General features: G+C 49.5%; 1 protein-coding gene across 4 annotated transcripts in view; it reads left to right on the top strand.

Moving 5' to 3' along the window:
* Window positions 1–8,148, top strand: part of LOC130142596 (zinc finger CCHC domain-containing protein 7-like) — a 120,060-nt gene extending 111,912 nt beyond the window's left edge. For all 4 annotated transcript variants that reach the window (XM_056324833.1, XM_056324829.1, XM_056324830.1 and 1 more), the window contains exons 9-11: window positions 713–808; window positions 5,475–5,592; window positions 6,065–8,148. In XM_056324833.1, coding sequence (XP_056180808.1) covers window positions 713–808; window positions 5,475–5,592; window positions 6,065–6,510 — 660 coding nt within the window. In that variant the 3' untranslated portion in view covers window positions 6,511–8,148. The remainder of the gene's footprint in view (window positions 1–712; window positions 809–5,474; window positions 5,593–6,064) is intronic.
* The last annotated feature ends 5,554 nt before the right edge of the window (window positions 8,149–13,702 follow it).

The raw sequence follows: 13,702 nt of genomic DNA, 5'->3' as shown, positions 1-13,702 counted from the left end.
GTAGTAAACAGGGGAAAGAAAAAGCGCTGCCTGTTCCCCTGAAGTTGATGGACCGTGCTGAATCTTCCTTTGCCCTACCTAAGCCCCAAGAGCAGCTCTGGACTGTAGCATCGTGTCTCCTCTGCTGGGAGGAGAACTAGTTCCCCATTCTCTAGGACGGACTGGTAGGTTCTCCTGCGGCACGCCAGCTTCAGGGCACCGCAGCTGGAAGCAGGCATAGGCTTGGGAATGCCGCGGGTGAAGGCCTGGAGATCTCCATCAGATCTTTGCTGTATTGCTTTAAGCAAAACTAGTTCAGCAATACACAAATGTGCCTATCCAGCTGGTGGATGCAATATCTGATGGCCCTGTCCCTCCCTGGGGATGGTGGCACATCTGCGAGAGGGGGAGGGGGATGGGAGACAAGGAGGAGGGGAGAGAGATAAATCAGCAGCCTTTTTTCTTGTATTCAGAGCTGAAATAACATGGCCAGGTGGAATAGATACTGGGGATGCCTCTTCCCACCTCATTTGTGATGCTGAGGCTGAACCTTGCTCTTCAAAATTACAGTAATACGAACCACTTGCTTCTTTTTCCAAGTTAATATTCCAACTGCAAGTAGGAATGTATTGATTTAAGCATAATAAAATTATATTTATGTAATTTTAATTTATTTTTAATTCAGCACTCGGAATACTGCCAGACCTGATTCTTGCCTATTTCTGTGTTTCAGACAAAGCCAGGACCAATCAAGGCAGCCAGTTCTCACCCTGAGCACTCAGCTTTGGTGTACTGCTACAACTGCTCTCAGAAGGGACACTTCGGATATGTAAGTCTCAGCAGTCTCTGCTTCAGTGTTGAGTACATCCTTGGAGTAAAAATTCATCTATGCCGTGGCGTGTGGTTGGAGAAAAGAGATGGAAGAGTCAAGCTAATGAAGGGCCACCCTAAAGAAATGTTTGTGGCTTTGTGGCGTTGCTGCAATCAGTGGAGGCCAACCTACAAAGTGGTCTCACCCATCTGGTTTAAAGATACGGAGGAAAAGTTACTGTCTCTCCTTGGCGGGTTTATTGCTTTGTTGTTTAAGTCTTAAATCAAAATGAGACTGCCTGGGAGACAGAATATTCATTAGAAAATAGACAGTGACAGAACACAGCTTCCACACCCCCCACCCCCCTGTGGCTCATGGGATGAATTATTAGTGCCTCACTGCTGTGTTCGACATCATGCAGGATTTTTCACCACAATCAGCCCGACAATTTGAATGCCCGTTTTAGGAATTTTCCATTTCTCCCTGCTTTCAACTATCCTCATTTGTAGTTTCGTAGTTTAATCCAACATCTGAATTAAGTCTGACATCAACCCTCTGTAAGGTACACAGCCTGGTGAAGGAGGACATCGTGATCCTTAAGTGGCCTCAGTGAAAACTGGAGGTGTGCTGCATCTTCTAGGATTGCTTGCTTATGTTTATCACCTCTTTCAGTCCCCTGTCGTGACAAGTGCAACTCTCTACCTGCAAATATGAACACCTAACAAATGTTCGTTCTTTTCTTTGATGGAATAGGTCCAGGGCCCACAAGTATTGTAGAAAATGAATGTTACTTATGTGTTGGATGGGCTAAGTTTATTGTTTCCTACAGCAAATTCCCGGCAAATTCCTTCCTTCTCTCCTGCGTGCTCTGTGTGTTGACTCCTACGTCAACTATGACTACTATGACTACTGAAAATGTACTGTGAAAAGCCTGCTGCTGTTTTCAGCTAAAGGGTTAATCCCTGCGGGGAATAGTGGGACAAGTAGGGCGGGTTTGCTGGGATCTTCTCATGGCAGAGCTGAAAGATAGATGGAAGATTTTTAGTGCCAAGCTGTCTTTGGAGGCACATAAAGATTTTCCCCTTCAAGTGGTGCGCTGAGGTCATCGTGAACATCCAGGACATGCTGCTGCCCACGCAGCTGGATTGGAAGGGGCAGGAAATACTCAGCGGTTTCAGTCCAAGCTTGGTAGGAGGAGACGAGCATGAGCCAGCAGCCCAGTGGCACCCTGGCACAACAGGAGCGCAAGCACTGCTTCGGCTGCAGTGCACGGGGCCCAATCCTGCAAAACATCTGCTCGTAGCACAGCTACAGGTGCGGCAGCGGTGTAAGACCCCAGTGATACAGTCATGTGAACTAGCTTGTTCTGCCCGCTGTTGGGGAGTAAAGCTGATAAAACCTATGAAAGCAGCGCTGAAACTGATCCTGTTAAAACCAGAATAAAGCCCCTGCCAGTAATACAGGCACTAGAATGAGCATATCGAATAAAAACTGAAGTGACGGGATTGAAGAAGCGGTGAGGCTGATTGCTGGCAATGGATCAGGAGCGTTTTCCTGAACTGTTAAAAATTGAGGAAGGCAACCGTACATGGATACGAATAAGGCTGCTGTAAAAATAATTAGTAAATCTGTGGGAGGAGCTGGTAGTAGTTACTTGAATAGAAAATGGGCGAAGCTGCATGAAGTCAGTACAGGAGTAAAGTGACTCAGGCACAGCATTGTATGTCTTCCAAAGTTAGAGAAGATAAGACAGTACGAGGAGCAGAAATAGCCTTAGCAGTGACTGAAGGAAGATGGGAGAAGTCAGTAACAACACAGAAGGGCAGAGATACCAGACCTTTGTATACGCACACAGACGAATGTGCGGGGCGCGTGGCAGGTTATGTGATGATAACCGAGTATTTGCCTTCAACTCACTAACCCTGTTCAAGAACGGCCGAGGAAATTGGACTGGCAGGCTGCACGTGCATCTTCACAGCGACCCAGCCAGGCAGGGAATGCATCTGAGAGCTGCGGCTCTCACTGGCTAAGAAAACCAAGGTCATAATCAGTGCCTGAATTCCTGCAGCGAGCAGCTCTGTCAGAGCTTGGAGGCTCTTGCCTATAATTTAAAGGGGAGAAAAAGGTCTTTGGTTTGGTTTTATTTCATGTAGTTCTTTTTAAGCAGGTAAAAATCAGTTGTGATGGCAAGCATCTCTAAACTTTTGTCCCCTTTCTGTACCTCAGGAACACTATCCTATTGCTTTTCTTAAGCAGTTAAAGCAGAGGAGTAACAAACTGACCCAAGAAAAAAAGGCTGGTGTTAGTTTTGTGTACACACACCATACTCAGTGCTTCCCGCTGCAGTCCTTTCCTTTCATGTTACCATTTAATTCCATTTAGGAACACCGGAATTCCTTTCCTTTGCTAGAGGCCTAGGGAGACCTTTCCCCAAAAGAGAGACAAGAGCAAAATACTTGCCTAATCCCAGAGTTAACTGTACAGTCCTGGCAAGGAGGTCACTGCAGATCACTTCTTGTTGTTTCTAGAAATGGAAACAGTTAAGACAGTCATGTTTTTACGTGAACTAAGGGCAGGATTTAATAAGGACGAGAAATCTTATTTAGCAGCCTTTTCATCATACTTCATTTCATAGCAGTCCACACATCCAAAACATTGTCTCTTGCGGTCCATGACAAAGATGTGGTCATTTTAAGGGACACCCCCATGCAAAGTTAAGAGGGAGGGTAAGTTAATGAGGCACAGCCCGCTGCATTATTCAGGCTGCAGCAAGTTCTCAAGGCAGCAGGGATAAGGAACTGTATGGTATCTGCAGATGTACCTTGCATTCACATCCCAGCGTGCCAATCGCACAGAAAAATCCTCCTGCAGGTTGGTAGCGGCTTCTGCTTTCCATGCTCTGTACGATACCTCCGATGCTGAAGGCTGTCCCGAGAGTGTTCAACAGTACCTGGCGTATGGGAGCAGCGGCAGCTTACTTGGGAGGGATGCTGGGCATTGCTGGGCTGATTTATCAATGCAGTGGCGACAAAGAGGAAAAGAGGAGTGCTGATGGGGGTGGCACGTGCCTTTCATTCACTAAATCTTCTCTGTCAGCGCCTTAACAGAACAAAAATAATGAACAGGCCATGTGCGTGCAGGGCAAGCCCTAGATTTGATGCGGCATCTCAAGCCGTACATTTCACAGGTGCCACAGAAAGCTGAATGTGCCTTTGCCTACTCCTGTGTAAAGCCAATCTATGTTGTTTTCAGGAATGGCAACGTTTAGAGACAGCATTTTCTTTCATTTTATTTCAGATAAATAAAAGCAGGTAGCTTTGTGCTCTGCCTAAAGGCTACTTGGAGCTTTCAGTCATGTGAAATGCAGGTAGTTGAAGTGGCGTTTTCTCTGTTATGCTTTTCCAGCCTCTTAAATCTGAGGGAGCACATGGAGGACCTGGGAAAGGTGAGAGAGGAGGTTGTGTGGTGGGGTGATAGCTGGCCATTCAAGGTGTGCAATAAGAAATCCGGTCGTCTTCCAGGGTGTGCATGTCTCCGATGAATAGCTGCTGAGCCCAGCCTCAGGTGACGGAGCCACACGCCCCCTCCTAGGTCCCTTTCAGCCTGATTCACAGTGCGGTAAGGCTGAGCCCTCAGACTTGGGTAGGCTCCAGCTACAAGCTGCCGCTGCTTGTCCGTGCTCCTCCATGCTTGGGGAGACCAGCCAGTTGTCTCACAACCTAATGATGCCCTTTCGGAGGACACCACAGGGAATAACTTGATTCTTCACTTAATTTCAGCCAAGTCCAAATACAAGTGGAGAAATACGAAATATATGTGAAATGCATCTCTGATGTACTCTGCCTTGGCAAAAGAGAGGGGGGGAGGCAGGAGGACACGAAGAGAAAGGATATGCTGGAGGTGGCACCGAGTGGTAGAAGCAGCAAACGCAAGAAGGAAAGATGCTTAGCTTGTGGTGGAGACACCAGGGCAAGCGAAAGCTCCTGACAGTTTTTTGAGAATGGAAAGGCCCAGAGTTCACTAGATTTGGGCAGTAGGAAGCAGAGAGATAATATTGCAAAGCACAACGGGTAACAAGCAATTTACAAAGAGAAAAAAGCATCAGTTAATACCACAGGGTGCCCTGAAAAAAAAAACGACCAAACTGCAGGAAGCATCCGCTTGCTCCTTCCCTCGGCTCACCCAGCCTTTCAGTCCGCCGCGTTTCTGCACCTGCTTTCACCCAAAATGACCTGGGGCAAAAAAGCTCCCCTGCAATTACAAGTGGTTTGTCTTTCGAGGAGGTTGGGCACGTGGTTGTGCTGGGAGGGTGGAGAGGGCAGCGAAGGCGAGTGGCGGGGGGACCTGGCCCCACTGCAGGCAGGACAGCCCCATTCCCCAGGTCCAGCAGCTGTGTTTGCAGTTTGTCTCCCGCTTACCTCCTACTCACCGCTTCTACCGTTGCTGATGGGCAATTGGATGGGCAGAGGTGGGATCCTCTCAGTTTGCTGCGAGAGGACAGCAGCTCAGCTCATGTAATACGTGTAACGTGGGATTATTGGATGGTAATAAAATTAGCAATGTTTAAAGAATTGCTGGCCACATCCTCCACAGGTACAGACCAGCACCTGCGGAATCCAACCCGTTTACCTTCCCAAAAAATTGCAACTCAGCCACATATGGTGACGCGAAATGTGTTTTGCAGGAGTGCTCAGAAAGGCGGATGCATGGGAGCATGTTCCCTACTTCTCCATTCATCTGCTACTATGATGATGAATACGATATCAAGAGAAGAACAAACAGATTAAAAAGAAAGGCTGCAGGTACAGTATATTTTGGGAGATTCCTCCTACCTTTCAGTTCTTAGAAATACTTTCTTCTGTGCTTGCTGCTTTTAGAAATATTGCGGGACTATTTTCCTGTGTTGAGAAAAGCAATAGGGATTTGAACAGTTAGTCTAACGATTGTAAAAGATTTGTGACTTCAATCATCCATGTCTGCCATGGAAATTTATTGTGCCGAAGTCACTAAAACATCCTCACATTGTCAGATGTTTTAATTCTAAAAAACATAGTGACATTAAAAGTGCTATAAACTAACAAGAAGAGAACTAAACTGTAATTTGTTAAGATTCTAGTCTATTGGCAGGATAAAAAACACTATGAAAAAATCTTTTCAGAGAGAAATTTTTTTCTCTACCTACCTTCAACGTCCATAAGGAAAGCTGTCATGACTTGGCCACTGGCGTTTTGTGTTTTCTGCATCAGTATTGAAATAAACTGCTCTGTTTTACAGAACTACAGGAAGCCGGCCTTCTGCCAGAACAGTCAGAGACACTGTGGCAGGAAGAAAAACACGGAGGGCACAGCCATAAGAAAAGCAGCAAGCCTTGGCAAGAACATAGGAAATACAACAAAGATGGCGAGTGTTACAAAAAGATGAGGATGTCCCAGGCAGAGAAACCCCGAAAAGAGAAATACAGGAGTGAAGTTGCAATGGACCGCTGTTTGGAGGACTTCCCTCAAGGGTGTAAAAGGCATGCGTGCAAGGGCAGTAAAATCCGTTACAAGTCCATTTTCCAGGCATTCTCGGGCAGCAAGACTGCGTACGTGCAGGAGCCTCTGGAGGGTGCTAAACGGAAGAGGAAATGGAAAAAGCAGAAGGACACTGGTCTTGATATCAATGAGAATTTATTCCTCATAAAACAAAGGAAGAAGAAGTCCAAACAGAAATTCTGGTGATGAGGAAGCAGATAGGTAGCACCAGCCTTTACTGGCTCCGGCTCTGCCTTCTGTTTATTTTTGTTCCTCTCTTAGCACGCTGATTTTGAGTCCGTCTCTGAGCCCGGGCAGCATGCCCAGGCGGCGGTCACACACCAGACATCCCTCTCATGAACATCAAACATCGTCTTTCATGAACGGTCCGCTTGACAGGTTGGACTTTGTGCCCCTGCCTGAAATGGCCGTACTTTCCAGCAGTCCCAGAATAGGCTGTAAGTTTATTTTTTTTGCTTGGGGAGGGCGGGGGGGGGGTGATGGGGAAAGGGTCGTGCTGGGTTTGGTAGGGTTTGTTTCTTCACCAGTGAGATGTTGCTCTGCCTGTCAGAGCAGGATCCGCTGCTAGGGAGCACAGTGCCTTCGCAGCTGACGCTGGACACGTCAGGAGTCATCAGGACAGAGACCGGGGGCACAGATGTAGCAAATGTTCCCTGCAGCCACTCAGTCCTCTCCAGAGCGCAGCTGGGCACACTTGCACTGCTGTCCCTCCTGGAAGGTGCTACAAAGCCATTGCCTTTGCACTTTGGGCTGTGACAGTCTTCCGCCTCGTGCTCCAGCGTGGTGTCATGGATCCATCTCTCTCGGTGCCGTGGCTTTTGGTGCTGAGCACGGACAAGCTCTGCGCGAGTCTGTTCCCTCTCCTTGCTGACTGTTCAGCAGGGCAGGAAAAACCAGCTGAGAATGGAACAGAGTTTACATCTCAAATCACGTCCTTGCTCCCCTTGATGTGGAAGTTGTTTCTGGAGAAAAGGTAGCAGAGTATGAAAAATGTATTCAATTCCAGACAAACTGTGCTAAAATTTAGTAATTTTTCAAAACACAGTTATTTTTGTACACTGGAATTAAACAAGCATGTTGTTAAAAGGTTTGTAAGAATAATCGCTTCATCGAAGGAACAACCTAAATAAAACTTTACATGAGGGATATTAAAAAAACGTAGCTTTGTTCTACATTTTCTTGCATTACCAAACATAATTAAAAAGTGTCGTCTTCTCTTTACTGAACCCCTGGCAAGAGATTTTCTGGTTTTGAAAAGGAAATTACCTATGCTGTAGCTACTGTACTGTAGATTCATGACCTGCTCTGGACGATACCACTCCTTTTGCTAAGCATTTAATAGTAAATAACAGCACAGCTTCATAAAGGTGCGTGTCCTCTCTGAATTTTTACGAAGAAGCGGGCCTTTGGCTACAGTTCTGTTTCAAGATTAGGAAGCGTTTGTAACCTACGTTAATGCAAGGCTATCTGGGAAAGGGAAATGGGTACACTAGAAAAAAATCAGGACTGCCCTTCTGCCAGTAGTGTCCCATGGTAGTACTCCCTAAATTCATCAGCTTTTTGTTTGGCAAGGTCACCAGCGAGAACGCTGGTACTTCAGTGACCATATCACCTCATCTCCGAGGTGCTAGGGGTAGAACTATGCCAGCCTAATACTTGGGAACCTAATGCCCGGTTTTGCTGAAGTGTGTCCTTGCTGGCAACTGAAATTTAATTTTGCTTAACTTCATTGATTACATGGTTGTAAAGTTCCTGACGATATTGAAAAAGTAAATCGCTTTTACCCCTGATTTTTAAAAAAATAAAAACAATAAATTAATTCCACTCCTGAAAAGACTTGCCCCTAACACTGAAACTCGTCTTTTCCTGTATGCTTTTTGTTTATCGATACCTGGTTGTATTTGAACGAAAGCCTCTGGTAGCCTTTAGCTGAACCAGCACGTAGACTGGCAGGTAGGGGAGGAGGGTTGGTTTAGATTGAGCATTGAGGTCAGCTCTGACTCCTGCGGTGCGTCGTGTCTGGCTTCCTCAAGCAGCCTTGCAGGTGAAGGCCAGGATGTGACTCCCCAGCCCAACACGAGGCAGCAAAGCTGTAGTAAGAGAAGCGAGATACTGGTGCAACGTATACAAACTGGAGTATTAACTGCACCGTCCACTTGGGTCATGGCATGTTAAGACATCGGCCCAAATACTGACTTATATCAGGCTTTGCACAGCAAAACGGAGCAAATCTGCTATGGAGGGCCAACCGGAGAATCTGGAGAAGAATCAGAAGGTCTGGATAATGCAGCTAGCATGGAAATACTAAACATGAATGTATTTTTCATGTATAAACATCTGTATTTTTCTAGAGAAAAGCAGCTGGGTAAATAAGGTGCAAAGGAAAATGGCTGGTCTTAATAAGTGGGACAGCGAAGAACAGACACGTGTAGATGAGGCACAAAGAAAACAGAGCTTAAACCAGTAAAGGTGATGGGAGAGCAGCAGGTTGTCCGAGGCGGGCGTGCACTCTCCCTGGAGGGTTTCAAGGAAGCGTAGAACAAACATCTGCCAGAGATGACAAGAGGTGGTTGGAGCGAGCTGATGCGTGAGCGCTCTGCTGAGGTCCCTTCAGTGGTTTCTCAGCAGCCCGGTCCTGGCCTTGCCCCCGTGTAAGCAACGTGCCCGTGCTGCTGTTGGGCAGAAGGAGCTCAGCACGCCCTTGGCCAGGCACTGCTGGAATAGAGAGCAGGAGAACCGAGACTCTTCGCATCCCACCGGTTGTGTAGGGCTGCGCTGTCTTCAGCCATCGCTCCCCAGCCCAAGGCAGCGCTCGGGTCCTTGAAACCCAGTGCCCCACCTCTCACAACCAGCATACTCCAGTTTCAAAAGCACCCCTCAGGCTGGGTGCTGAGCCTTCTTGCACGTGGGAGCAACAAGGTGCAGCAGGACAAGGATTTGTCTCTTGCCAGCCAGGACCTTCTTCGGCAGCATGTTTCCAGCCGTGGAGATGGACCCCCCGCAGCGTACACCCAGTGAGTGAACCTTCTCCCCCCCGACCGTTAAACTCTACGTGGAGGAGTCAGGAAATCATCTCCACTTACCTGCAGGAGACCAAGCGCCTGGTCTGTGTGCCTGTGCAGTGGACGACACTCCCAGATCATCTCTCTTGGGACGCTTTAACTAAAAGGGGTTGCTGCCAGCACCAGAAGCCTGTCACTGGTAACTTGTGCCTCCCAGCACTGCCAGTAAGGCTTCTGTCTAGCAGATTGATGTATTTTACAGAGCTTAGTGCAAAAATAATACAGTTGAAGATGTTTTTGCATTAGATGAGAAGGACAGGATGAGGAAAATGGCAAAAAGGAGTTAACGCATTTTCCACAAGCAAAAATAGCACATTAGCAACTACGGAAAGGAAAGCTCTGCATTAAAATCCTGTTCGGGACCAGGTGACTTGCAGGCTGAATTACTTTCATCAAGCTCCATTTTATCCTATTAAACCAAAAAGTGCTTCAGCTTGTCATTCCTCCCACCTGCTTTTTCCCCCTTCCTCTAAAGAACTGTCAGCCTTTACTCCAGAGATGCCTGGGACTGAAAAACATGCTTATCCCAGGAGAGGACAGTGTCTCGAGGTCACAGTTGATGTGCACTGGTGAAGCAGCATGAGGAAACCTACATTGCGTGAATAAATAAAGGGGCGTAGCTCAGCCCAGACTCTGTGGAGGAGACAAGATGGATGGATCGAAAGGTCAGAGTCTTGTTTGATAATGGGGGCACTTGTCCCAGGAGTGAAGAGGGGAGAAGAGAGTATTTGGTCTATCATTTGTTGCGGCCGCTACACAGCAAGGTTGAGGAAGAAAGGAATAGTGTTTGAGGTGTACATCCCAGCAGCGTACCAGCGTGCGTTGGCAAAGAATTAAACGTGTCTTTGTAACACGCTGGCTCCTCCTTGAAGCTTTCGTTTCACTAACGTCTGCCTAAAAATGTCGGCATCTCTGTCTCTCAAGGCACCAGCTCTTGTAGATTCTGCTGGGAAAGTCATTTAACCAAGCGTGTCCGAGCTACGCAGCCACCCTGTGCTGCACCGTGGGGAGCAGTGACCAACATTTCAGTTGTGCACCGTGCAGCCGGTGATGCTGGGGCACCGCAGCTGCATCCTGGCCTGGAGCCCTCCTGCACACCCCCAGCAAAGAGGTCTGGAACCCACAGCAGAACCGTAACCTGCTCCCGTGTCGCCAGTGCCAGATCAGGGAAGCACCACGCGTGAGCAGCATGCTGCTGATAGCAGGGACAAAATTCAGAGTTCCCCCGTCAGACAACGCCGCCGGTGAGGTGCGGGATCCCGTGCTGGTCTGACTGGAGCGTGTGCTACCTCCTTGGGGCTGGCGCTGTTCCTCCAGCAGCAGTGCTGGTTAGTCTGTCTTGGACACGACAGCTCTCCAGGCTGGCACCCAGTTTGTCAGCAAACTGGTGAAAATGTTGGTCCCAGGCGTCCTGCAGCAAAACGTTGGTTCCAGAGCTCGCCGTGGCATCGGGGCACCACAGTACAGAGCCGTGTCCCAGTCCTGCCCAGGCAGAGGCTGCAGTGGGAGCAGGTGGAGTGGGGTGTCCTGGAGCTGGGGGCGCACAGGCTGGGGGGCTATGGAGGGAGCTGTTATCCCCCCGTTTTGTTGGTGGGAGGACAAAGGCCGGACACCTATACCTAAGACCTCCCACACAAACAGGAGCTGAGCACAGGCATGGCCCCGTCACCCCTAAAACCATTCTCCTTCCCTCTCAGGCAAGGAGCTGCAGCTACACCGCTGTCTTGGCAGGCTTGCCAGAGCACGTGGAGCTTTCAGCCCTTTCTCTTTGCCAAGAAGTAATCTCTTGCTGTGAGTCATTTGCAGAGCGTGATCATGACTGGGATTTAATTTGTTGTGCTTTGCGATGGAGCTTGCTGGCTTTGGCCCTCTTCCTTAACTCAGGGCCCCAGCGCCACACGTAGATGTTGTCTCTGCTGGCAGAGGTGAACGGAGTGGAGCAGTGGCAGGCAGATGGGCAGGACTGGTGGGGCGGCATTGTGCTGGTGAGCTGGGCTGCAGGAGGGCGTGCGCCCAGCCATGGCATCCACCTGGGAGCCAGTTAGGGGATGCTGCTCTGTGCCACAGGAGCAGCTGGAGGCCACATCCATGCAGGGAGGCAGCTGTGGATGCTTCCTGCCAAAGCAAGGCAGACAGGGTGGAAGCCACCCTGTTTTGGGACCGTTTCCTCGCTATGGGGCGAGATGTGGATTTGCCGTGGTGGGTTTGTCCCACGAGGGCAGAGGCGAGTCAGTATCCCCCAGATGAGCTGTTGAGCCAGCAAGCACCGAATGTAGCTGCAGCCGCACTGCCTGCAGAGAGCGGGACAAAATTAGCTGTCTTTATCTCCTGTCATTTTGCTTCCGCCAGCTGTCTTAAGCTGGCAGCTGTGTGTCCCTTCTGCTCCTTGCTGCTGGCATGGATGAGGGTGTCCTAGAGAGGGAAAGAAAGCCCCAGTTGCCCTGGCATAGTTTTTCCAAGCCTTGTGGGCATCAGGCATTCACAGCAGATGTGCAGGCAATGCTGGGAGAGCCGGGAACTGCAGAAGGGGAACAGGGCAGCTGTGCGATGGTGGTGGTGGCAGGACAGTGGCATCTGGGCAGGGACAAGGCACTGGCACCCTGTCAGCAGGCAGGAGCGCTGCTGCAAAATGGAAATCAAGGTAAGGCTGCAGCTCATGGCACAAAAGAGCCCTGCAGCCACCTGGGTGGATGAGTGCAGCAAAGCAGGGTCCAGCCCACAGGATGCCTGGCACAGCCCCGCCAGCCCCTGCCCGGTGGTCCTGGCGGAGACGGAGGGGACCGACCGAGCACTCACGGCCCCGCAGCACTGCTCCGCTCTCCAGCCAGGGCCGCTTTTATCCCTGCGACCCCGAGCAGCTCTTCACTGTCTTCATGTGTCCACCAGTTACAAGTGCCTGTGGCACTACCTGGCACGGCAGCCAGTAACTGCACTGTTTTTTGCATTGCAAAATGATTATTAGCACCTCAGTTCATTATCAAAGCAAATTTAATTTTTCAATGTAAAGGAGCCAGTTGTATTTATAAAGGAAACACTGTTGATACAGCCAGAAAAAATTAATTCATGACAAATGTAAGGAAAATTAATAGTCTTTAACCGGGACAATATTTGACTGTGTCTAATTATGCTTTGCCGGGTAAAGTACATAATCTTTGAAAAGGCCTGACAGAGATTCTTGCAGAAGCATTTTACACTTCTTGTGATGAAACTGCATTTAAACATTGGGGTTTTTAATTAACCTTGTACCAGTCTGGTCAAATCATATAAAAACTGTTGTGAAACCTCAGTATCCTCTTGTGTGTTTGTGCACTGCCAGAGGCGTTGTGTACATTCAGGAGGCTCTTGTGTAATCCAAACCCGTTCAGGCAGGAAAAAAAAAAAGGGAGAGGAGAAAACACCAAAGGCAGCATGGCTGCAGAGAGCCCCTGGACCTCAGGTGGGGGTCCTTGCTGGTGGGACGGCAGCATGGACATGCAGACGCCACCTGGATTCGGCCAGTGCCGTGTCTGATCCATCACCTGTCGCTGCTTTCCTCTGCCAGCCCTCCCTGCATGTGTGGCTGTGCCGGCTTACACGCCTGTACGCAAGAAGCAGGACAGGGAAGAGGAGTGGGAGCTGATGGGGTGAGCGCTCCTGCATTTCCCTTCAAAGGGGAAGCCAAAGAACCAGGCTCTGCCCCGGGGTCTGTTCACCGTGGAGGGCTTGTCCCTGCTGGTGCAGATGGCCTCGGACAAGCGGGATGCCTGTGCCTTTCCGAGGGCTCTGGCTGGCCCCGCTGGCTTTCCCCATGGCAGACAGACAGCAGAGCACCGCCGCATCAGAACAAAAGCCCGAAGGCTCCTCACCAGACACGTGCCCACATTGACTCAGGGCAGGATGAGTCCCCAGGAGATGTCCACAGGGTAGGGTCTTCCCTGGCAGATGCCCTTCCTCAGGCTGACTGTGGCCCGTGGAGCCTGCAGGCAAGGGTGGCCACAGGAACTCCACAAGTGGAAGGTTCAGCGGGTGTTGGGGAGGTTGGGGTGGGGGAAACCTCACAGAGAGATGTGGGGATCTCTGGTTCTCCTTAGAAGATGTTGCTGGCGACAGCATGCGGATGCAGGTGACATACTGAATGACGGGTGCTTGTCCATAGTAAAAACAGCACAAGCCCAGCCAAGGCACCAGAGGGTCTGTTTCTGCCTGGTTCTCCAAAGGTTTCCGCATCCTGGACATGGCCCAGCCCCTCTACAGTGCCAGCTGTCTCCATCCCTTGGACACAACCGCAGCAATCCTGACCGACAGCAGCAGGAGAGCTGGATCCTCTGTGTGAAGAA

Source organism: Falco biarmicus, chromosome Z, assembly GCF_023638135.1.
Source record: "Falco biarmicus isolate bFalBia1 chromosome Z, bFalBia1.pri, whole genome shotgun sequence".
In the NCBI taxonomy this organism is placed as follows: Eukaryota; Metazoa; Chordata; class Aves; order Falconiformes; family Falconidae; genus Falco; species Falco biarmicus.
Note: the sequence above shows the minus strand (reverse complement) of the source record. Positions and strands in the feature narration are given on the sequence as shown.